Source organism: Eublepharis macularius, chromosome 6 (genome assembly GCF_028583425.1).
Source record: "Eublepharis macularius isolate TG4126 chromosome 6, MPM_Emac_v1.0, whole genome shotgun sequence".
Taxonomy (NCBI): Eukaryota; Metazoa; Chordata; class Lepidosauria; order Squamata; family Eublepharidae; genus Eublepharis; species Eublepharis macularius.
The window spans coordinates 52,219,680-52,245,494 of NC_072795.1; the positions used below are offsets into that span (position 1 = coordinate 52,219,680).

Here is a 25,815-nt window from a genome sequence, read left to right on the forward strand (position 1 = left end):
CTATTTTTCAGTCCCCTGTAGCACTGTGACATAAGACACATCACCTTTCAGTATTCTTGCTCTTTCTCAATTCACCTTTGACTTTTGTATTATGATTGCTACTGAAGAACAGTTCATAGTTAATGTACTGGTCCTACATATGTAGAGTGTAACAATGTCAACTGCACAGAGAACATCATCATTTGGAGACTTGCTGTGCCAGTGCCATCTTCCATCTTCCATCTCTTAACAGACTTTTCAATACATCTTATTTTGCAGAACAGCAGCATCTTTTAAAAATATGAATCCATTTAGAATATATGAATGAAGATAAAGTTATGGGTTGTGTCCAACCAGTTTTCAGAATAGGGTCCATTCTGACCATGAAAAAGGCTATGGTGGGGATTATGGGATCTGCACAGACAAAAGGTACGTGGCATGGGATCTGCTGTAGGGATGGGAATTAGGCAAGGATGTATGAAAATGCTGGCTGGATCCAACAACCCTATGTAAGTATTATCTGTGGCATCATCGCTACAGATCACCTGTCTCATTTCATGCTATGATGGTATCTGCTTGGCCAAAGCAGGGCAGAGTTGAATAGCTCCACTATGCTTGCCATCCATAGCAAAGCAAGGCACTATAGGCTCTTTGTCCACCTCAGTGATTCAGTAACAACCAACTGTAAATATGCTTCTTTGGGACAGTCTCTTACTGTGTAAACTGCGCCATCTTGTGATCAAACAGAGCTAAAAAATATAGCGAGTGTGATACTCAGCTGAGAGCTGAGAGCTGTGCCTCATTTATTATAAATAGTTACTTAACTAAAAGCAAGGTTGCTTAGATGTAATTTTTAGAGGGGGGAAAATCCCATTTGGAGAAAACCAACATTTCCTATCCTAAAAACAATTCTAGATGTGAAAACAAAGCTTTCTCAACACTAAGAGTTAAAAAAGAGGTCTTTATCCCAGCTGAAGCTTTTTATCACAGAAGCAAGTTAACATTATCCAATGTAAGATTTTTCTTTTCAAATAAGTATACAGCTGGTGTCAACTAAGTAAGCATGGTGATTTCCATTTCAAATCAAGAAAAAAAGACATCGTGGATTACAAATAAACATGCATTTCTTTTTAAAACTGAAAACACCTTAAGTCTGTTGGAAACAAAAGATTGAGTCCTAATTAATGTGATTTCATCAGTTTCTTTTAGTGAGTGATTTTCATCAGTTTCTCTTAGTAGCATTTTGAACAACAAAGAAAACTGCTGGGGAAGTTCAGATAGCATATAAGAAGAGTCTGACTGAATGAGACTAAAGGTTCATCTAGTTCAGCATCCTGCTTCCCACAGTATTCCAGGAAGGCCTAAATGCAAGGCAAGAGGACAATAGTTCTTTCCCAGTCTCATCCCCTAGTCAGCAGTATATGGCCTCTGACCATTAAGGATGGCACTATAAAAAGCATTGAGGCAAATACACTGTATATATGCAGGGCTCATTTCGAGGGGGAACGGACAGGAACGCAGTTCCGGCAGTTCCCCAAAGAGGTCACATGTGAGGTGGCCCCGCCCACCTGACTCTCGGCCATTTTGGGCCCGTTTCAGCCTGGATTGGGGACGAAACGGCCCGGATCGGGCCTCTGACAGGTGGTGGATCACTCTCCCACTCAGCAGCGGCCCGATCCTGACCATTTTGGGCCCCTTTTAGGCCATTTTCAGCCTCCCCTTTTGCTATTTTGGGCCCAATTTTGGCCCTGAATGGCCAGGATTGGGTCCAAAACAGGCAGGATAGGTGATGTCAGGGGGCGTGGCATATGCAAATCAGTTATGCCAATGACACAGTTCTGGCGATGGCAAGGGGCGTGGCATATGCTAATGAGTTATGCTAACGAGTTATGCTAATGAGTTCCTCCAGCTCTTTTTCTACGAAATGACCCCTGTACATATGTAATTGCACTTTTATGGTAAACATCACAAATACAGAAATACAGATTACTCTCACCCTAATTATTTAAATATTCATGGATCACTTTAAACATTTTAAGTCTGCCCCTCCCTCCCAATTAGTTCTGCCTTGTATTTGCCAAAAGCAGGAAGCACAGTTGGCTGGATTCAAAGCACCATGAGTGGAGCAGAGCTTGCAGAATGGTATTTCCTCCACTCTCCCTGATGCTCACTCAGCCCCCAGAACCCTGCAGGAGATCCTCATAAACAACACGGGGCAAAGCAGAGGTCTGCACTTGGAGAGAGAATGGGCAAAAATCACTTACCTCCTTTGACAACAGCAGTCCTCTTTGGCAGATGTGCTTTAATACTGGTGGAAGAGCACCTTTGGAGCCAACCTCACATTAGAACAAAAAATAAACCAAGGACTTTGTAAGGCAAGTAACATACCAAGCATTCCTGAAGAGGGTGGATTTGGCTGGATATCTTCTGGTGAGTTTTCTTGAAGGATATCCCAAAGTTGCCACTGCATATAGGGATTCAGAATGTAAAACGGTTGCTCAGGATGTCTGTTTCGATAGTGTTTATAGCTGTTAAAGAAATTGTAATCTGGTTTTCTGTACCACTAGAAATAAAAAAAAAAGTCAATTGTTCACAAATACTCAAAATACATAGTGGCCTGATCCAGGTTATGTGTTCAAAAATTTTACCATCACCACCCATACACAAATAGTTGTATCAGAAGAGTGACAATGGCTGAAGCAACTGGTTATCAATGCTGCCAAAATACGTTCGGCTGGATATGGGGATGGATTGACAATTTTTAAATGGTATTTTCCATTGAAATCACAGGACTGGAACCTAACATATACCAGTGGAAAGAACATGGATCTTTGCTATGTCCCATTTTCCCAAGCAGGTCATCTAGAAATCAGATTCCAGGAGTCATGAGACCAATGTGAATTAAAAGGTGGGTTGGGGGCTGCAGCGAGGAGGTGGAAGGAGACAAAATCACTTTTCCTGCCTGCCTCTTCTGCCAGAAGACTTGTGTGGCCCACAACCCCTTGTAGTCTAGTTCCCAGGGGCAGAAGGGACTGCTAAGGGGAAGAGAACATAGCAAAGATCCGTGCCTTCCACACACAGTTGTTAGGGGATCCAACTCAGATTATATTAATTTTACTAGTTTTTAAAAAGTGCTTCGTTTAAGTGAAATCGGAATGCTATGCAAATAAATGCATTAAAACCTATACTTATAATCTCTTAACACTCTACGAACGACATTGTGTAAAAGAGGCAGCTGTTCTGAGGCAATCTTGTTTCCCCTTGTGGGTCCATTTTATAGATCTTGTATCCATTTTATAGATCTTTTCTTGCATATACGCAGAAAAAATGATAAAGGTTTCCTCTGCACCGATTTTCACATTATCACTCTTCTGCTGCCACAGCTTGTGTATTTAAGGGAAGGAAATAAGATGGAGACTGAAAGTGGTAAATTGTCACCCTGGTGTGGTAGCTCATGCCTCAAGTGGCTGTTATGGCTGGGCCTGAAATTCACATAGTATGGCACTGAAAGAAGCCTAAGGGCCATCTCATATCGTCCCACTGCTGCAGGGCAGGACTTTTGCTGCATCAGCAAATTATCCTTTGCATCCAGATCATAAGAGAACAGAAGTTGTTCCCAACGTTTCTACTTAGATGGATTATTAGGACTGTAAAGTAACCCTTACAACCAAGAAGTGCTCTGTAGCTAAATGTCAATGCAAAAAATCAAGGAATCCTAATTGTTCTTTATGAAGGGATTCTGAGTGTTGCGGCCATGTTTTAAAAAAACTGCATTAGCTGGGAGCTTATCAAGAAAAATGTTTTTGAAAAAAGAAAACACTACTTTAAGGCATTTAAAAGGTATGATTCTCTTTCGAATTGCTTCTGTAATTTTTTTCAGTTTGAGCATATGCTCAATCCAGTCTTTCAGTGTTTTTTCTCAGCATACATGAGCTTGAAATTGAACAGCTTGTCAATTTTATCTCTGCTGATAAGCATGTAAGACCTTCTTGCTGACTTGGCTACCTTCACAGTCCTCTCCCTCCCTCTAGCTGCACTCACATGTACATAAGATGTACACAAATGCACATTATATCATATGGATGCGACACACAATCTAGTGCTATTCTGTGCATATCACTGTATGGGAATACTTTCTAGCCATTTACATGTTTATTATATAACACTCTACAGGGAGCAGCTGGGGATATTTATTTAGTTATTATAAATTTATATCCTGCCTTTCTATATGGTTCAAGGTGGTTTACAATAATTAAAAAACATTTCCAGTTAAAACCCAAATAAGGCTAATCCTTTAAGTCCAACTGCAGAGCTATGATGTTTCTTCAGGTTCTACAGTGATTCCATCCATTTATGCTGTTTCATAAAGATTCAGAACCGGGATCCCTCCCAGTGACAGAGCCAGCCCTGGAGATTAGGTGACTAAGGGGGGCTAAGAGGAACACTACGGCCAATCTTCAGGCTGTTTCCAGTCCCACTGGTAGGTCCAGTGCTGCATGGCAGCCCCTTTAAGGCACCACCGAGACGGATGATCATGTCTGACCTAACAGCCTTTTGCTCTCTGAGCTTCCATAAGGCTTAGCCATCCTGCAGGAGTCAAGTGACTGTCACGGAGCCTGTACCAGTTTTCAAGTAGGCCTCATAAGGGGTCCAGTTGGTAGGCCAGAAGGGACATCCTGGGATCTCTCCAGGATGCAAAGGAAAGCCCGGGTGTAAGAACAAGGTGACAGAAACCCCCTCCCTTCTCCAGATCTAAGGCCCTTGCCAGCCTCTCCCAGGGCAACTGAAGACTGCAGAGGGCTCAGGGCCTGCTAGCTAGAGTCCTAGACCCCTGGATCACCACAAGAAACAAAAAGGAAGATTAAAAGGAGCTATAAAAAGACCAAAGGCACATCCTAAAATCCCTCATAGCTGTACTTTTCCTTAATAATAAAATTTTTATTTAAGTGCAGTGGGAACACCAATTATTGTAGTTTTCCTTTTTTAGTCCTTTCGTTTACTCTGATCTGGTTAACGATGACAACATCAGGTTTTAGGACTTTACCTAGATCAGCAGTTCTCAAAGTTTAGCAACCCAATCCCTCTATTTTAATTTTTAAGAAGTGGCACTCCCCTACGCTGCCCCCTCCCTCATAACAATATACTAAATGGCCCCCTTTCCAAGTATGCCCCCCTGGAAGCTTCAGTCCTCTTGCATGCTCAAAACAAGACAGTGAGACCCTATTTTAAGATTTAAAAGTAAATTTAAGAAAAATGTTTTACTGCCTATACATAGCCTACAAGATAAGGTCATATAGGTAGATAATTTTATAGGGCTACAATTCAAAAGGCCCTGACCTAAATTCTAATCAATTTCACCTCAGGATTGGAAGGGAAAATAACAGAAAACAAAAGAAACATGTTAATTTGTTAATAACTTGAAGGTAGAGGCCAGCTGAACAGGGGTGGGAAGAGGCCCGCTGTTCAGAGATACAGGAAAAAAAACAGCATAACACAAAACCTGAACTTTTGTAATTCAGTTGAAAACTATGGATGCAGCGTGGCATATATCGATTTCTTTGTTGAAATCTTTGTATTGGGAAACATAATGAGAACTGTTTCAGTTTTATACCAGAAATAACTATGATAACTGCATTAGGACTGTCCCCCCAGGTCCTTGATGCTACTCAACCAAACAGAGTGACCAGTGCTTAGCTACTGCTTGTTAGAGCATTTTCTGGCTGAGGTGACCTGGAAGCTAGGTGCTGTGGCTAGTAGCAGCTGTATGAGCTTTGGGCCTTCAAAAAAGGAGGGAACCAATTCTTTTTGCTTTCTCCGAGTTGCAGGCTCCATTCCTAGAAAACTGCTCTCATATTTGCTAAATGGGCATGAGAAGGAATACCCTCAAGGACTCAAATGGATCCCCAGACTCAAGTTCAAAAAACACTGGCCTAAACAATACGAATCTTTTACAATTTCTGCCTGTTTGCTACCTAGACCTGGCTGATTTCTCCCAAGCCTTGGCTGTTGTTCCTTGCTGGCTCTCTAGGCTACCTATGATGCAATGAGGTGTCATACAATGAAAACCGACAAAATTCATTGTGAAACAGCTAGAGGAAAGGCATATGTATGAACTAAGGACATCCATAGAACCAGACTTTTCTTTAACACCCTTCCAACCTTTAGTACTTCTAACATCTGATCTGATACACCATTATATGGTTATCCTGAAATTTATATAACTCAATCTTACCTCATGGATATTTGCATGATATGGTGCTGGGTCCCACACAATTAAGGTTCCAGTGTTATACTGTGGGTCTGTGACCACTTTTTGTTCTTCAACAGTAATAAGCTTAGAATTACAAAAGTGATAAAAGATTAATACAGTTTTGCATTTAAATGCAGATGGAAATTTAAAACAGCACAGAATGAAGACTCCTAGGGGAAGGGAATTCCTGTTCTTCCCTTCTCTGCCTGGCCTTGGCCCAGGGGAGTATGGACTTGCAGGCCAGGTGATCAGAGGTGGCTTGGGGCTGAAAGAGTGCCCTTATGTGCTTTCAGCTCCCAGCCACCACCAAGACCCTGCTGGTTAAGTAGTAATGGCTGGGGGCTGGGGGCACATGACATGTTTTCAGCCCCAAGTCACTGCCAGTCACCTGGCTGGCAGAGTCTTTGCTGTCTAGGTGATATGTGGAGGTTGAAAACATATGTGACTTGCTTTCAGCCTCAAGGACACTGCCAATGACCCCTCATAATGTTGCATAAGGTTGCCTAGCAATCCAAAATAGTGGCTGAGATTGTGCAACGTAGTCTCACTCACCATTAAGCAACTTTTTTTTTAAAAAAAAACCCTCCACCTGAAGTTGTTCCATTTCCTACCATCATTGTGTTTTTAGATTTTTCTCAGGTCTGCATAAAACTGGGTTTGATTTCTATGATGGGGCCATAGTTGGAAATTAGATACATCTATAATAGTTTCAGAGGGTGTAACTGTAGCTGGGATTGTTTCATGAAAATCACATTTTGAGCTGCAGTTACTATTGAATGAAAAGTGGAATTTCTGGGTGAACTAGTCCATTTATCTGGCCCTGTGTGATAACTGTACCTCCAAACCCACACTGATCTAACCATGGACAAAAGGAGAGATGATCCAGATGGGGTAACAAAAGGAAGAATAGGGAAACTTTAAAATTTATATATACTCATGTATGTATGTAGCCCATTAGGTTATCTACATGCTGCCTATTAGTTTGGATCATTTAAACACAGCAGGAGGCAGTAGTGAGAATTAAAGCAAGCAAGCGTTGGATCACCTGCTCACTGTCACTGCGGCTGGGTGAGGGAGCAGAAGAAGGAAGATGCTAGCCATAGTACAACCTCTCTTTCTTCTGGGCTATACAATCCCCAGGAGAATGAAGGAATGCAGCCAGCCTGTGCACCTAGCATATAGTGTTGGCTTCACTGTTATGACACACAAACATACTCATTAAAGAAAGTTCAAAACACACTCACAGTGCCATTAGCCTGTTCTTAATGTGTGCCTGTTTGTGGCTTAAATGAACTGTCAACATTCTTTAGCTAGAGCAGTAGCCGGAGGCTCCAGTCTAATCAATCCCTACTATCTAGAGATTTGTGAATGTGAAGTGTCTTTATCTTCTGACATGTTAATACTCAAACATGCATCTTGTTAACATTCAGTACACAGCCTCACTTTTGAAGCACCTGTATGTTTATTCCACCACCTGAAGAAGTAGGAAGCTGCACTTGGCTATTATTTATTTTATTATTTATTATTTAAATTTATAAACCACCCATCCTCAGGGGCTCTCACAGATGACTCACAGATGCTTAAATACATGTGAATGACAACTTCAAATACAGTTCACCCCACATGCACATGTGTCTACATGTAATACACACTTGCTCCTTCATACTCTGAGGAAAAGAAGTTACTGTGTGCCTGTTACCAATTGTTTACAAAACAACAGCATTTAAACCCTTGTTTACAAGACAACAGCATTTAAACCCTTAGTTCTCTGCCTGAAAAGTGACCTGCTGATACTTGAGAAGACCAGCATTTTGTACCAATATACTTTGGACTTAAAAGAGCATCTGATGAATGAATAAGCCTTGCAAGTTGATAGTGGCTATTGTATCAGATGGCTAGTGGCCTTTAAAGTCGTGCCAGATCCACAGGAGAGGCCAATAAAAGAAGATAATAAAAGAAGATTACTGAATTTTAAAGCTGCATTAGGAACTTTTTCACAACGAACAGCAGGCCAAGAAACTATCTGCTCTGCTGTTCGTTGTTAAGAAGAATTACTAAGGGCTATTTCAAGTGTGTTGGGGTCACAGTGTCAGTTCACAAACTGTGGAACCAACAGATACAGACAGTGCTCTGTGAGGAATGAATATTAATTTTGCAGTGCACAAAGGCTCTTGCGGCAAACATGCAGCAATTCATCTGGTGGACAAGTTGAGTTGGAAAGTACAAAGTTCACTCAAAGTATAAAGTTTGAAAATAATTGGTTTTTACACCATAGCAAAAAGCACAAGATACAGTCTTGTGTGTATTGTAGGCCGGGGAACAGGAAATGGAAGGTGAAAGTAGAAAGAACCTTTAAATGGCTGTGGGCTGATCAGCTTCACCTCCTCGAATTTTTATGCACTGCAAGCGCAGGGCAGTTTCTCATGAACTTCCTGTAATGAATTTGCTGATCCAGTATCTCAGCTGCCTTATTAATACTCATCACCCAAGTACCGCAAGCTATTTTTAGCTGAGTGTTAGGCACTAATACTTCAAACAAATTTGCAAGCCTGCTCCTATGAAATACTTTAGTTCCTATCTTGCTCGTCATCAGCTGCTACATAACTGCTACTAGACTTACTCTGTTGCACTGTTTCTAATCAAATTCTAGTTTAACTGGCAAATAAACTGTTTGGTCTGTGACTTCCTTGCCAAATCCCACTTATTGCTTCTGTTCTGCACTAGCTATTACACCTATTAATGAACATTATTATATACCTACAGGTTACTTTTGTGCATAGACTAACCTTCAATTCACCCTTTATTTACAGCTCTCACTCCTTTCAATAGAAGTGACTTATCCAGGGGAGGAATACTGGAAAAGACATTCCCCATAGTGCAGCATGTATAGCTGTGAATAGGTGCCTTGGGAAGGATTAGTTTTCAGCTGCTCCACTTCTACCATCACATTTGGTTTTAAGCAGAGGGCTTCACCTATTACTGCTGCTCTAATCAATCAAGCTGTTTGATGGGGCCAGCTGCAGTGAACATAAGAATCTCTTGGATAACATCATGTATCCAAACTGAACTGTGCACAGAGTGTAGAAACTTTACAGTGGCAGCAATTCTTAATGAAAGATTTGCTCCAGAGAATGTGGAATTTTCCTCTGATTGAACATGATGGAGAACTGGGTTTAATTCCCACTCCTCCACTTGAAGCCAGCTGGGTGACCTTATGTTAGTCACAGCTTCTAGGAGCTCTCTCAGCTCCACCCACCTCACAGGGTGTTTGTTGTGGGGATAACAATAACATACTTTGTAAACCACTCTGAGTGGGTGTTCAGTTGTTCTGAAGGGCGGTATATAAATTGTATGTTGTTGTTGATTTGTTTCTCTCTTCTTCTTTTCTTTATCATTAGAGGAGTTTGGGTTAAGACATCACACACTGAAGTTCTTCATCTACCTGCAGCCCATCTGGTGACCCTTCCTCATTACCTTTTAAGTGCTGGGGGGAGCAAATGCAACTTGGATAATGTCAGAACTTCAAAATTACATGAAAGGAGGCTTCTCTCCTTGCTAGTGTAACCAGTCATAGAAACTGCAGCAGTATCAACATGGGAAGTTATCACAGCATCCTAGAAAGCCCAAGATTATCTTTGTGGCATGGGAAGGAGCAGAAAGGTTGTGGTTCCTCATGTTGCAAAGATACCATGGAAAAGGACTCTGATACTCTTGTTGGAAACAGGGCATAAGCAAAGTGAAAAACGTTTAATAGTATGAGATGCATGAGGTAGCTAAGGTGAGAAATCCAGCAGAGATGAAGCTAAGGATCAGAGAACAGCCTTGGAGGTAGGAAAGTGTTCAAATGAACCTACCAATTGACGTATAGTATGGATGGCTACAAAGTAAATGATAAGCTTCATTTTTGTTGTGTGATGTATCACAAGAGTTACCTGAAACAACTCAAATGAAATACCCACACAGCTGAGGCTGCCCCCTCCACCAAAAAGCAGGAGTAAATAAAAACCTATAGAACTTAGGTGGGGAGGGATGGCAGCATGGTATAATCCAATCTCATCAGATCTTGGAAGCTAAGCAGGGTCACTCCTTGGATGGGAGACCACCAAGGAAGACTCTGCAGAGGAAGGCAATGGCAAACCACCTCTGCTTCTCACTTGCCCTGAAAGCCCCTTGTTAGGGTCGCCATAAGTCACTTGTGACTTGATGGACTTCACACACACAGAGATTAGGTATCAAATTCTTTGTCAGATGGTACTATCTTTTCAGTGCAACTGGCACCTTTAACACTCTTATGCTGTGTTGGAGGCAGTCCTTTTATCTTCAGAAGCTCTGTTCTTGTGCAAATGCAACAAAAGAGCTGATACTGCTGATTCCTCCACTTTCCGCTACTATTCTTGCTAGCAAATCCTTGTATCATAGATATAGCAAAAATGGCTGAAGCTAGGTCCTCATTAAAATCTACAGAATGCATCCTCATTTGTAATTTTTGGTATGTATCTACCAGGCAGACTTACCTGGGAATTGATTAGACGTATTGTTGTTTTGTCCCCTACATCAGCCTGAAACCCTTTGGTAGGGGCCCCGTTAAAACGCAACACTGCATCATGGCTGTCTGAAAACAGCAAAAAAGAAAGCATATTAAGGTATAAGAGAACAAAAGCAAGAGGAATAAGGCTTTTTGCTAAGATTCCCAACTACACAATTTCCTATATATTTGCTAGAAATATAGAGTTCTTAGCAGGAGGCACTGGGTTCAGGAAGCAAATATAAGAGACTAAAGCCAGAGCTTATGGGAACCACATAGCTACCACTAATATAACAGCTGCCTAACTTTTCCTTCCCTGCTATTATTTAATACTACAGAATGGTAACATGTTGTATCTGAACTGAGAGCCCCATTCCCAGAAGCAGCAGTCATTAAAACTCAGGTCAGACATTCTGTAGTATTAAGCAATACCAAAGAAGAAAGGATGACTAGGTGGAAATTGTGTAGCTTCCAAAATGCCTAGTTCCAAGAACAATGCTACTGCTCTGAATGCTAGCTGGATATTTAAGGAGCGATATGTCACCTTTCTGCCTGACAGGAAGACTGACTCTCTTGAAACTATCTGTGTTCTTCTGCATGTGTTAACTGTTTGTACAATGCAGAGCTCTTGCTGAAAACTATGATGTGCTCTGTTCATACCATGCTCATGCTACATGACTATAGCAGTAAGTGGGAATTATGAAGAAATATTAAGGACATGATTTCACTGAATTTTAATAAACTGATCGCGGATATATCATTGGACACCACAACGTATTTTTACTAAAGGTAAAGGCACAGTGTCTAACTGCTGGTGGTGTAATCCACAAGACACATCTATAAAGCTTATGCTTTGGACATGTTGAGTCATTCAACTCCTTTGGGGGGAAGTTATTAATTATATTAAGTTTGTGTTAGGAAACTCATTTATTTTTGAAGATGTTAATGTACTGTTAAACTGCTTGTCCGTATCTTGGAATCTAACCGATGGTCAATGGAAATGACCATCGTGCCCTTACAGCTGCTAAAATACTTTAACATTGAAAAGGCAAAAGCCCACTGGATTGAAGACCTTATAAATTTGTATGACCTTATAAATTTGAATGTATCACATATAGAAGACCTTATGAATTTGAATGTATCACATATAGAAGACAATTGCGTTTGGACTTATTTTTAGATATTTGGAAATCTTTTATAGATACCTATGTATATATTTGACAATAGTGTTTTGTAGCAAGCACGATTTTATTTTTAGGTCTTCTGTTTGCTTCCTTTTTTTTATTTTGCACCAATAAAATATATATATATTTTTTTAAATGATGAGGGGTATCAAGATTCTTATTAGCAGTGTGTGTGTGTGTGTGGAAACAATATGTCTAGATGCACTAATATTAATTATCATTAATAATGGAGGGGAGCATGATCATCACATGCATATCATATTACAACACAGGCACCCCTCCATGTAAAATCCAGCCTAGACTCATGCGACTGGGGCAACTGGGTGTGTTTTTCAAAAAGTCATGATTTACAAGTAGGAGAAGAGAGGTTCTCATGGGTGAATGGGAAGGATATATGAGAGAAGTTCTCTGGCAAAATCTGTATGGATCTGTGTGTGTGTCTGTGTGACAGGCAAGACCAACAGGTAGATGGACAGACAGAGACAGATAGTCAGCTATGATGTAGCTATGGTTCCTACAAGACTAGGGAGCAGAGTGCTTCTCACCATTGTCACTGATCCCACAAACTCCTCCAGTACAATACAAGAGACTGCTATTTTACTTCAATTCTTGACTTCAGAATTTGATAATATGCAATGGCAGTGAAATAACAGATAATAACGGATAATCTTTGGGACCGCCTCTCCCCATACGTGCCCCGGAAGACGCTTCGGTCTAGTGATAAACAGCTACTAATGATCCCTGGCCCCAGGGAGGCGTGCCTAGCATTGACCAGAGCCAGGGCCTTTTTGGTCCTGGTTCCAACCTGGTGGAACGCTCTGTCTAATGAGACCAGGGCCCGGTGGGATTTGTTATCATTCCGCTGGGCCTGTAAGACAGAGCTGTTCCGCCAGGGGCTTGGTTGATGCTGGGCAGGGCCCCTGCCAGCCAGCCATAAAAGGGTAGAAAGGGCCACCCCTATTAGAACATCCACCTCCAAAAAAGAAGTCTCCTTCTTCTTTATTTTTCAGTGACAGTTGGAAATAGATTAATGAACTGTTTGTGCTGCTTGTGTTTGTTTTTCAATATTTATATTGTATTTATTATGTTTTAACTTGTGCTTGTAATTTTAATGTCTATAAATGTGATCCACCCTCAGCCTGCTGGTGCGGGGAGGGCAGAATACAAATTTAAACAAACAAACAAACAAACAAACAAAAATAATCAACTGATAGTATCTGACTGCTCAGTTAAGCAGCATGCCAATCCTAAAGGACACCCAAAAGACCACAAAGGATTCTTTTTGGCTAAATGGTTTCCTTTCCTTTTTCTAATTTCATTTCAGTCACATAATCCTGGCTGTCATCTGGAAGTAGAAGATTATTTCATATTATCCCAGATCAACCCCACATAAACACAATTTAGACTAAATGATAAACCTGCCATCTTATTTGCTAAAAAATAAATAACTTTTCCTAAAGTTACTGCAAAGCAGTGGGAGAAAAATCATACTGCCTAACTACTATTCCACAAAAGCAAGTAATATCAGGGTATGTCTATACTGATGTTCTTCTACAGGCGGATGGTGTTGGATTTAGCTTAAGCTCTTGCGGAAGGTCTCATGCTGGCAAAGAACCCCAATCAGCCAAATTAATGCAATTTATGATGCATCGACAGTAGCTGATACTGCTGCAATCTAACTTTTCTGCCACTGGAGAGACCTCCAGCACTCCAGCTTGGACCTAATAACAACGGGCTGGATCTTATCATTCTGTTTCATTGGGAGCAGTGTGTTCCTCCAGCCTAAAGATCCCTCAGCTGATGCAAGAGGCCTTTCTGCTGAAGGAAGACCCCCCTTGCATCAGTGATGGAAACCTTGTATCAAAGGAATATGGAACGACTAGTAGAAAGGTGCAGCAGTACTTGTCCACAAATACTATTTCAATAATCCTTACAACGACTCATTGGTAGGCCAGTATTATTATCAACAAGTTATAGATTGTTCCTACACTCAGTGCCTAAGAGACATCTGTAGTCAATGAAATCTGGAGAGGGGGCGGGAATAGCCATACCAGTACATCCATTGAATGCACAACAAATTATCATTCCGAGTCCACAAAAGCAAAACTAGAAAAGTCAAAGATCTGAACAATATTGTGTTGCTTCTGCTGTTATAGAACTATTGCACAAACCTATTTCTGGTCCCAAGTGGGATGACTTCATGGATCCTGCTGAGGACACTACTGCACATTGGCCCAGCTGGCCCAGTTCCATGCTGATGTTTCTCCTTGGCAGGTAGGCTTTCCATTCTGATGTATTGAAAGGACCATCTGATGACTGTATCATTTGAAAATTCAATCGTTCCCGGAGCTGACACAGCAGTTTCTCTGGGCTGAGTTTAGCAGCATTTCGTAGTCCACTGTAATTCACATGATATTTGTTCATAGCCAGGTAGTTTTTCCTCACTTTCTGTAATCTAGGGGTGAGATTTTTAGACGAACTGTCCTTGTTCCACACTTTTATGAAATCTGCTAGCTTTTTAGGTTTTGATACCAAATTACTTCCTGCTTGTGTTCCAGAAATATTATCTTTAATTTTGACTTGGGAAACTTTGGTTGACCAAAAGACCTTATTAGAATCATTGACAGCTTTATCTTGGATATTTCGTTGTTTTGGAATGCGCCATTTCCACAGTGTCATGTGTACTTGCTCAGTTTGGCTTTCTACTTTTAAAGAAAAATAATACCCTTTTCGTGTTTCCTTCCACAAACAAATAGTCAGAACTACAAGAAATGCAAGGAGGACATACATCCATTTTTTAACCAAGTTAACATGAACCATAATGTATGATACATCAGCTTGGGAAGATCAACTTCAGGCTGGAAGTTGGACCTGAAAAACAAACATACAAGAAACACAATAAAAAGAGGAAGGGAATGGATGGATTCAAATTAAGTTCATCTATTTAGAACTAGTGAGGAGTGGATCAAACATGAGCAGGGCTTTTGTTCAGTGGGAATGTGGTGGAACGGAGTTCTGGAACCTCTTGAAAATGGTCACATGGCCATGCACATGGCTGGTGGCCCCGCCCCCTGATCTCCAGACAGAGAGGAGTTTAGATTACTCTCCACGCCGCTGCGCGGAGAGCAATCTAAAGCCCATCTGTCTGGAGATCAGGGGGCGGGGCCACCAGCCATGTGACTATTTTCTCCAAGGGCAACCCACTGAGTTCCACCACCTCTTTTCTCAGAAAAGAGCTCTGAACATGAGTGTTTACATTCTGCAAGCATCCCAAGTATAAAACATTTTTTTTAATATTTGAAAGGATACTAACAAAAATGTAATCAGTCTTCAGTCAAGCACAAGGATGTTCATCCATGTTTACCCATTTGCACAAGAGTTGTCTATGGCACTGAGGGCCGCCCTTGTAAGTGGCCATGGCATCATACATAGATGCTTCCATGATGCAAAACAATATATGCTCCTGTTATAGAAGGGGAGATTTGTGAATTTTCATCTTAAATGTTATACTAGAAACATTTTAAATTGTTGTTTGCTGCCTTGAGGGCCCTAATTGGGTGTAAAGGTGGGATATAAATGCTTTAAACAAACAAGCAAGCAAAATAAAAATACAAAGAGAAATGCATTAGACTTGGCTATACTCTATTGCACTTCCTTGTCAGATGTAAATTACTCATGGTCACATGCACCAATAGAAATCATTGCTCTTCTGTGCTTATTAATATTTTTAACACTGCTATCCTTGCTTGCTTATAATATTTGAAGTAAGATCATTAACCAAAAGTGAACTGATTTTTCCTGGTTTAGTTGCTTCCAGTGCTTTTCTCCGATCATAATTTTAAAAATGGCACTGTTGAGGAGAAGCTGTGGAAAAGGTGATTTCATAAAACATTGAGCATCTGAAGGTAACTTTAGAGGAACCTCAGTGAGATCACAAGAAACTGTAGAAATCTGCAATGGGGACTGACAGTGCTCATAACAGATTTATTAAGTAATTGGCATTACACAGCAATTCTGCTTTGAAGCCCGGTTTTTAAAGTTTTTTTGATTTCTCAGAAGATAACACTGCTAATCTAGAAGTTAGCGCACTTTATAGAAACAATTTCCTGGACATTGCCCTTGTATCAGCTTCACATGCTCATCTGATAGGAAAAGGTGCATTACTTAACTGCACTTTATGGCACAAGAGCATTGCTGTTGCAGCAGTTTTACCCTGCTCTTTCTCTGAATGCAGCAACACTCATCCCATCCCTTTCCTTTATAGACCTCCAAAACTGGAATGATTGCATCACATCTGTAATTTTTGTGCAGCTAAATATATGTGGGAAAGAAACAGCATAGACAGCTTACTAGAATATAGCAAGAAAAGAGGGTTTGGGAGGTTTTTTGCTTTCTAATGTGGACAATTTTACCAAATACGCATCCGGCTAAAACTCGCATCCTCGAAAGCCAGAAAGCTAGATTTAATCTAGCAATATTTATTTGCCATCCAAATCAACATCATTAAAATTCTGACTTATAACAATATCTACAAAGCAAACAATCAAGCAATTATTTAAGTACTTGATTATTTGATGTCCTCATTGCATGGCAGATGTCCACAATGCCTTTTGCTGATATGAAGCATCTATACTTGGGTCTGCAGTTCAACAGCAAGTGCATTACTGCAGAAACAGAACTTATGTAAAGTACACTCTTAAAAATAGTATCCTGTACTATATTAATCATTTTTGTTTTCCCCTTTTAAAAAGTTGAACACATGGGATACAGTCTTATATGCCTTCTTGTCTTTTATTTAACATTATTTGTCTTACAGCAGTGATACTTAGTAGCTTAGGAGCCACATGTGGTACTTTGATATGCCATCTGCAGTGCTTCCATTTCCCAGTGTTGCACTAGCCCCATGTTTCAGGATGCTAGGCAAGGCCATTGCCCAGTAGGGCATATAGTTGGCAGGTGGTTCCCACCCTGAAATAACTCTGCAAGAGGGGAAAGATGATGGGTAAGCTGCAAGCTGTGGGCCTTGTGCTAGGGAAGGAAGTCCATCCTCTTCAACAACTCCCTAACCTTCTCTGCATCCTTATTCTCAGACAGACAGCTGTTGGCAAGAGAGTAAGCTGGACACAGAGAAGAGTAAAACCACCACGACACCCAGGAAAAGAGGGAGCTGGCCATAGCGGGGAGGTGATGGGTTTACTCCCCTTTCATTACAGCCTGTTTGCTCTCCTCCAGGAGCCTTCTGTCTCACTCTGCCACCTGAGCTGCTGTGCCTCGTCTGAGGAGAGAGTGAGAAGGCAGAGGGGGAAGCCCTTCCACTCATGCCACAAACACAAAGGCTGTCTCAACAGGGGTTGAGAGAGACAACTCCACATGCTGAGAAGTAATCCAGTAATTTAAAAGGTTATTATATATTAAATATTAATAGAGTTGCTCTGGCATAGTGGTTAAGTGACTGGGTTGGGAATCGGCATTCTGCTGGTTTGAATCCCACTACTACCATGAGCTCAGCAGGTGGCCTTGGGTAAGCCATTCCTCTCAGCCTCAGCTCCCTAGCTGTATTGGGTGTGTGTGTGTGATAATATCACTTGCTTTGTTCACTGGTCTGAGTGGGCACTGATATGCCTAGAGGAGGGATATTGAAGTGGTTATTATTAATAGTTACAGCTTATATTGTGGGTGTTTTGTACACAGGGCATACACTATACAGGGCATACAGTATTTGATAGTAAATGAGAATGGGACTCTCCACAAGCCATAGAGCGAGTACTCCTGTGTTAGAGAGTATCTGCAGAAATTCCACCTATTTAGTTAATGTCATTTCCAAGCTATTCAGCATTTAAAATACCAGACTAGTTTTGATTGTCTTGGATCTATTCCTAGTCTTCTAAGCTACCATCTAACCCACATTCAGTAACTTGCATTCCTAGAAGCTTCCTACCTTGCAAGTCCTAAGGCATTCTACATTTAGTCTGTTGGTGTTATACTGGCACATGAATCATAATGGGAAATGATCTGTAAAATGCTGTAATAAGATCAGTCTAGACTATGGATCCAGCATGATCAGCCACAGGCCCAGTGGACAAAAGCATCACTACCTCCTCCACTCCCCATTCTTTATTTATTTTATTTATTTTTGATTTTCATTCCGCCCTCCCCACATTTCCAGCAGGCTCAGGGCGGATCCTTCTTCGTGGTTGCTAAGATGCCATTTAAATTCCTTTTTTTTTCATTCTGCAACCAGTAACGAGATTGACAGGGCACTCTGTAGCTATATAAAAATAATATTACTCTAATTCAATCGTCTGAGACAAGGAAAGGGAATTAGGTGATTAAACAGATCTAGGTAAAAAAGAAAGGGCTTTCACGGGGAAAAGAAAATCCCCTTTAAAACCTCTTTAAATGCTTGCATAAACTAACAGTCCCTGTATGCAAACCAAATTCAGGAACAGCCAACAAAAACTTGACATGAAAAGTTTTACAAGAAGGTCTGGTTGGGATCGGGGGGAGGGGGCTTCCTAATAGAAGTACTTGAAATGCCATGTCAGACCATCCCCACTTTCTCAGGTTGTCTAGGCAGATAATGCCTGTTTACAAGGAAGAAACGCATGACACCCCCCCCCCCAGACCCTTCTTCGACGTCATACATGTTTGCATTTGAATCACAGTGGAGAGCAATACAACCGTGCTTGCTGAGGTTGAGAGAAAACATGGCAAATATGTGATGCTCTGGCTGTGTGTGTGATGGAAGAACACACTAATGAGAAATGAAGCCCTGAGATAAGAGCAAATGACAAATGGGATCAAAGGCACTACATAACATTTACCAAATTTAAATGATGTCAACGGCCCCCACAGCAAGCAGCAATATAACAAGTAGGACCAGGATACAGATTCATATACAGTCTGTGGTAGTGTCTGGGATTGTACTATCACAAGTGCAGAATTGCATGTTTCTCGCTTTTTTTAAAAAGGTATATCCTGGAAAGGTTTCCAGACTAGCCTCCCAAACATGCTATTTTTGTATATGGAGGGAGATTTTGAGCAATTGTTCTTTAACACAGGGGAGCATTCAAACACAATTTTGCCCTGTAGTTTGAAATATTATAGAACTCTGCATCATATGATTTACTTATATTTGTAATTGGCTCTTTACTTCATGGCATTCCATTTATCTTTGGTATAAAACCACTTTGATGTAAACCACCTGATACTAAAAAGACATCATGCTATGAGCATCATGACTAACTAACCCTGGTGAAAAAGTATCTGTATTTGTATGAAATTAAACTAACTGAAACTAACCTGAGAAATCATGTGGGGCTAAACCCTGGGTTCAATAAAATAAATGTTACCACAAACAAGTCCTTAACACTATATCCTTAGAGCAAGAATTGGTTACGAGTGATAATCCCCTTAAATCAAGACAATAAGACCTTATTGGAACTTGCTTCATCCCCCAAAGTGCATCATTAATCTAACCACAGATAAGTTACCTGCTGTTTGTGAATAACAGCGTTACCACAGACACTGATCGGTGTTAAAAGTTTGCGGGCTGGTCAAGGCACTCTCTCCCTCTGGGGAATCCAGCAGCTCAAAGCAATAATACTTCTAACAAAGGCTGAAGGCCACCTACAAAATGGAAAATTATTACAGAAAACTCCAACAACACTGAGGACGTCCGATTTTCTTTTAAGGGTGCAATTATGCTGCAGACAGATAGAAAGAAGATTCTGGTATCTCTGCCTGGCAATCTAATTAAACATGAAGAAAAACATGTTTACAACAATGCAAAAAGCTCCCTGAGAACCTTCAAGAATTTAGAAACAAATGCAAACAATTGTGATCCTCACATGCAAATAAGACACAAAGCAGTTTATTTGTGATTTATTTATTTTGAAAACGTGTAGTGTGCCTATTTAAATGATATACCATAGAGGGCATAATGAAAATGTATAGCAGGAACTGAAAGAAAAAGGCTCCAGCAAACTGCAAATGAAGGAAAAAATCAGCTAAAGGGATTGAGAGAAACAAGTAGGATTCATGTCTGTTTCTAGGGATGAAATGTTTCAGTTAATGCTATGACACAAATAAAACCTGCAGGTCATCATGATTTACACACTGAACTATGTGGAGAATTCCATGACAATGTCAACATACAGACTAATTGTTTTCATTTTTGTACACAGTTGCCAAATTCTATACCATTTTAAAGATCCACCGATGTGGGGATACAAGGGACTGCCTTACAGTGGCTTGTCTCTTTTCTCCACAGGCAGGGACAGAGGTTGGCACTTGGGGAGAAATTGTCACCCCGTCACCCATTGGTGTGCGGGGTCCCGCAGGGGACAATACTCTCCCCTTTACTGTTTAACATCTATATGCGCCTCCTTGCTCAGATGGTGCGAAGTTTTGGGCTAGGGTGCCATCAATATGCAGATGACACCCAGCTGTATCTGATGATGGACGGCCAGCCTGGCTCAGCCCCAGATGTCCTGGAACATGCATTTGCAGCCGTTACTGATTGGTTGAAACACAGTCGACTGAAACTGAACCCAACAAAGATGGAGGGCCTATACTTGAGCCATGGGGGACTGGATTCAGGACTCCAGCTCCCGACCCTTGATGGGGCACAGCTTGTGCCTGTTCCAAGGGTTAAGAGCCTGGGGGTGATCCTAGATGCCTCCATGAAAATGGAGGCACAGGTCACAGCGGTTGTCAGGTCTTCTTTTTTCCACCTGCGGCAGACCAGACAACTTGTCCCTTACCTGTCTACCTGTGACTTAACTACAGTGATCCAGGCAACGGTCATCTCTAGGTTGGATTACTGTAACTCGTTCTACGCGGGCCTACCCTTGTGCCTGACCCGAAGATTACAGCTGGTGCAAAATGCAGCAGCGTGCATCATTATGAAAGCACCAAATAGGGCGCATATTACACCAGTATTGTGCGAGCTGCATTGGTTGCCAGTGGAGTATCGGATCAGGTTCAAGATTTTGGTATTGACCTATAAGGCCCTGTGCGGACTGGGGCCAGAGTACCTGAGGGACCGTCTCTCTCCGTATATTCCCCAGAGAACTCTCCGATCAGGAGAAAAGAAATTGCTATCAGTCCCTGGCTCCAAGGAGGCCTGCCTGGCCTCGACTAGAGCAAGAGCTTTCTCAGTCCTGGCTCCTACCTGGTGGAACACTCTGTCTACCGAGACCAGGGACCGGCAGGATCTACTATCTTTCCGCCGGGCCTGTAAGACAGAGATGTTCCGCCAGGCTTATGGCTGAGGCTAGGCCTCCACTGGCAGGAGGATATAACATCTACTCCCCTCCCTATGAGAGCTGCCCACCACTGTTCTGAAGCTGCTGCCATGTTCAATTGCACTGTTGCACTTTCTGTAATCAATGATATTGCCGCCACCAAGAAAAGAGTGCTGCTATTTTTAATATCTTTATACAATGTTTTTAATGTTTTTTGTTTAATGTTTAATGAAATGTTTTAAATGTTTTAATGTTGTTATCCGCCCTGAGCCTGCTTGCGGGGAGGGCGGAATATAAATACGATAAAATAAAATATAAATAAATAAATAATTTTTCATAGCTTCATAACCTGGCAACAGATTTTCACAAATGGCATCTTACATGCAAGTAAAACCACTGTAAACCGTAATATGCAAGATGACCTATATTTTCTTTAATTCTTTTTTAATCTTCAGTAAGAGACTTTTTCAAGGAAATAGGCAGTAGGTTAGTGGCCCCTTATTGTAATGATATTGTTTTTTCATTTAGTACACTGAGAAGAAACATTATGTCAGTAACAAAGTCAGATGAGTTTAGGCCTGTTAAATTTACACGTAATTACTATGTTAATCACAAAAACAAGTATTTTTCCCTCAACAACAACCCCCCCCCTTTGATGTATTATTGCCTTCTTGGAGTTTGGCAGCATTAAGGAAATATGATGTTATATGATTTATCTGCAATAGCGGTTATGACTTAACACCACACTTTTATATGAGACTAAGAAGCAGAGGACCTGCAAGGACTTGTGAGAGACATTTTGTCCGAATCGTGTCCCCCCCCCCATATTTCTTCTTTTCCATCCTTGAAAGCCCCCATTGCCTCACTCTCCTTTTCCTGCCTCTTTCTCTTCTTCTCACCCACCAGCCAACATTCCCCCCTTCAGTTTTCCCTCCTTTTCTACCCCTGGGAAAAGTCTGGCTGAATTGTGCAGTGCTGGCCAGAGAGGTCTAGACCCGGTTTCCCCTGAGGTGTATCTGAAGAAGGGAGCTTTGACTTGAAAGCTTATCCCCTGAAAATCTTATTGGTCTTTAAAGTGTCACTGGACTCAAATCTTTATGTTCAACTGCAGACCAACATGGTTACCCATCAGTTTCCCCTGTATCCTTCTGCTCATGACTTCCTCTTTCACTCCCTCCACCTTTCCCTGCTTCCTTCTCTCCTTTCCACCCGCCCACCTTTTATTTGCTTTGGTGAGTCACGGAACTCATGTGTTATTACGTTGCCCAGTGGTTGCTGCCTCCCTCAAAGGCCATACCCTGTCCCCTCCCACTCCCCAGGATTTTTACTAATAGAAACTAAGGCTTCAACTGGCAATAGAGTTGCAGTTGCCTAGTAATGCCCTCAGAGGGCATGTGTTTCTTAAATCTGCTTCTATTTTGGGAGGGATGTGTGTTAACCCCTCCAAGCATATATTTTTAGCTGTCAGATTTTTCTACAAATCTTGGGCTTTTCTCACGTTTCTAGAAAGTATCCACAGATTTGGCCACGTTGAGAATGAGATATATTAATGTCAAAATTCCTTCCAGGTGAGGGCATCCTAGAGGGATTGTAAAATTAAAGGCAAGACTTTTCATGTTAGTAAACATGAAAACAGCTCTCTGTTTTCAGGAAGTGGGGCCACAGCCTACCTGGCTACACTGTAGAGGACAGAGCTGGGAGTTTGCAGAGCTGGAGAAAGCAGGGTTTATCTGTTCCAGCAGAAAGGGGCATCTCTAAGGCAAATCCCATGAGAGACAGATTTTTAATTTTTAATTTAATTTAAAAAATTTACTGCCCATTTATTGAGTACATTTAAAAAAAAAAAAACAGCTGTTCACAACTTGTGTCAGACAGTTTCTGCTTTGAAAAGTGTGAAGGGCCTAACTGAAATTAATGCTTAGGTCTGACTGGTTATTACTGACATTAATCCTGACATACAGTGTTCAGAATAAACCAGCACTCATAGATAATATTCTCCTAAAATTCTCTAGCTATGTATTTAACCCATAGTCCTTCTTCTATTCCTATTTAGCCATCACCTTACATAAATAATTTGGAAAATCTCAAGTGCCCTGTAATCTGATTCCACAATTAAAAAACCTTTGCCCAAGGGACCTATGAATCTCACAGTGCTCCCAGATAAGCTCGCTCTTGCTTCTGACAGGGGATACTATTTCCATAATGTATTAATAACCCCTCTGATTCACCTTTTCAATGTAATGGAAATGTCTTCAGAAAGTTCAGAATGACTAAATTGTTTATTGTACCCAGGAATGAAATGAGAGCTAGAGTGGTATAGAGGTATGAAACTCACTGGTAACCTTGGGTGGGTCATTCTGTCTCAGTCTAACCTACTTCACAGGACTGTTGAGAGGATAAAATGGCAGAAAACAGAACATGTATGCAGCCCTGTGCTTCTTAGATGAAGGGTCGAATAATAATATAATGTAATAAACAAGAATGAAGAGAGTTTCCTTAGCTGAGTTTAAGGCTACCTGTTAATTCACCATTTCTACTTTACACAGAAACAAAATAATACTATCACTTACTGTAATTCTTGATTTACCATATTTATTAATGATAGGCCAAAGGAAGATAGGTAATGCTGACCTTTAATACTTGTTAACACTTAAAAGACAGTGTCACTGACTCTGTAAAACTAGAGAAGCGATTTAGCCACTGATTTATTCATTGCATACTGTTTCCACAATGCAGTACAAACAAAGCACAGTGTGAAATTCATCGCTATGGAGCATAGGGGTCATTTTCTATTCTGCATTCCTGTGGCCTGCCTCCTATCTACCATAGGAAAACAATATCATCCTGAGTTAGAAACAGACAATTTTAGGGGTGGGGTGGGATTTGTATCCCTCCCCTAACAATTGTTTCCAGGACAAATGGAAACACTGTTTTTTGTACACCTCACCCATTTTATTCTACAAACTATGAATACTGTATACATATTTTAAGAAAAATTTGTTTAGATGTGAATAGAATTCCAATTCCTGAGATTCTTATCTTTGTTTTCCATTAAGATAACAAGTCGGAGTGCCAAAATGTACAATTGTGTTAATGAAATCTACCTTTAATGACATCCCCTCTTCATGTTACTAGTTTTGTTCTGTCCTAGAAATAAGCCAGAAACTAGAGACAGCACCAGAAACAAAACTATGAGTCGAGCAACACAGAGAAAAATCCTATGAAATAAAAGGGCTATTTCAAAGCCTAGCATAGATCTTTCTGTGATCTTTTTCTTTTTTTTCCTGGGGGATGCATGAGCTACTCAACAGCTGGCAAGCTACTGGTAGCTCATGAGCTACCTGTTGGAGACCCCTGCTGCAAACCAAAGGAAACTATTTAGTACAAAGAAAACAATGCAGAGTATCCAAACTTATTCCATTATTAAAATATATTTTAGCAATATGTGCTATAGGCTTACCTGCCTCAATTACTTGACCACTGGGATTAATTGTATGGGATTTTGAGACTAACACATTCTCAATTGTTAACCATCACTTTTTTGTTTTGCCTTTTAACAGATAAAAAGCTTTAACACCTTTCTGATTCCCTGGATTTCGCTGCTCCTCTTCAGCCTTAATCAGTACACTCCTCACCAGTCACCTTTCAACTGCCAACTCCTGCTTCTCCTCCTCAAGATTCTATTAGGTACAAGATTACAAATCCACCAATCGTATACAAGCTTCTTTATTGGCCAATGAAACACTAGATTACAATTCCAATTATCATAACTCAGTACTCATTCCAAATATACCTATTAAAATTTTCTAACATGTATTCTGTGTGGCCAAGAGATTTCATCACAGTGTCATATAAATTGCTACAGGATATTCTGTCTCAAAAGTATAATGGATGAACAATCACTGGGTAATCTACAGTATTCAAGGCTTTCTGTAGTCAGAAAGGGCCTACCCATTTGCTGATTTACAACAGTACTAGACTGTCACTGTTCACAAGATTGGAAGTATGTTTTCATTATTGACAAGCTCTGTTGTAAAAAATACTTAATGAGACCAAAAGTTTGCATAATCACACAATGTTTGGATCTTTTGGGAGGGGTGGAGGTATACACTGTACAATTTACAATGGATGATCTGTTCAAAGTCAAGACAAATAAAGCATGTCCTACTTACCTATTTGTAAACAAGACAGATTTCAGTTAAGAATACACACTCCTATAAAAGCAGGCTAAAACAGTATTTGCAAAGTACATATACTCTTCAAATACTTCTGCCAACAATGCTAAGTTCAAAATATAGCTGCACTAAAAAGATGTTTATTACATATCACATGCTACCTTGAAGCTGAACTCATGGATATTATTTTCTCCAAGACTTTGCTCAAAAAGAATGACTTCGATACAGTTGTTTAGAGCTAGCTGGACACAAAATTGACTTTTTAAAGGCTTAATTGCCTCTTTAAGAGATGGAGGAACTGACCCTTCTATCAAGTAAACAATGATGATGTTTGTCAACCATAAAGACTCCTGCAAATTCAATTAATGAACAGGGGCCTGATATGCATGAGGTAGGTCTTAAGAGTGTTTCATGAATTCTATGAAAAGAATTAATAGAAATCTAATGGAAGCCT

At 40.7% G+C, this 25,815-nt stretch overlaps 1 protein-coding gene across 4 annotated transcripts in view; it reads right to left on the reverse strand.

Annotated features, from left to right (window-relative positions):
- Window positions 1–25,815, reverse strand: part of ST6GAL1 (ST6 beta-galactoside alpha-2,6-sialyltransferase 1) — a 120,418-nt gene that overhangs the window by 8,388 nt on the left and 86,215 nt on the right. For 2 of the 4 annotated variants that reach the window (XM_054982402.1, XM_054982403.1), the window contains exons 2-6: window positions 19,432–19,567; window positions 14,110–14,809; window positions 10,744–10,841; window positions 6,212–6,313; window positions 2,368–2,542 (exon numbers count right to left, since the gene is read on the reverse strand). In XM_054982402.1, coding sequence (XP_054838377.1) covers window positions 2,368–2,542; window positions 6,212–6,313; window positions 10,744–10,841; window positions 14,110–14,758 — 1,024 coding nt within the window. In that variant the 5' untranslated portion in view covers window positions 14,759–14,809; window positions 19,432–19,567. The remainder of the gene's footprint in view (window positions 1–2,367; window positions 2,543–6,211; window positions 6,314–10,743; window positions 10,842–14,109; window positions 14,810–19,431; window positions 19,568–25,815) is intronic. The other 2 variants (XM_054982404.1, XM_054982405.1) reach the window with 1 other exon arrangement.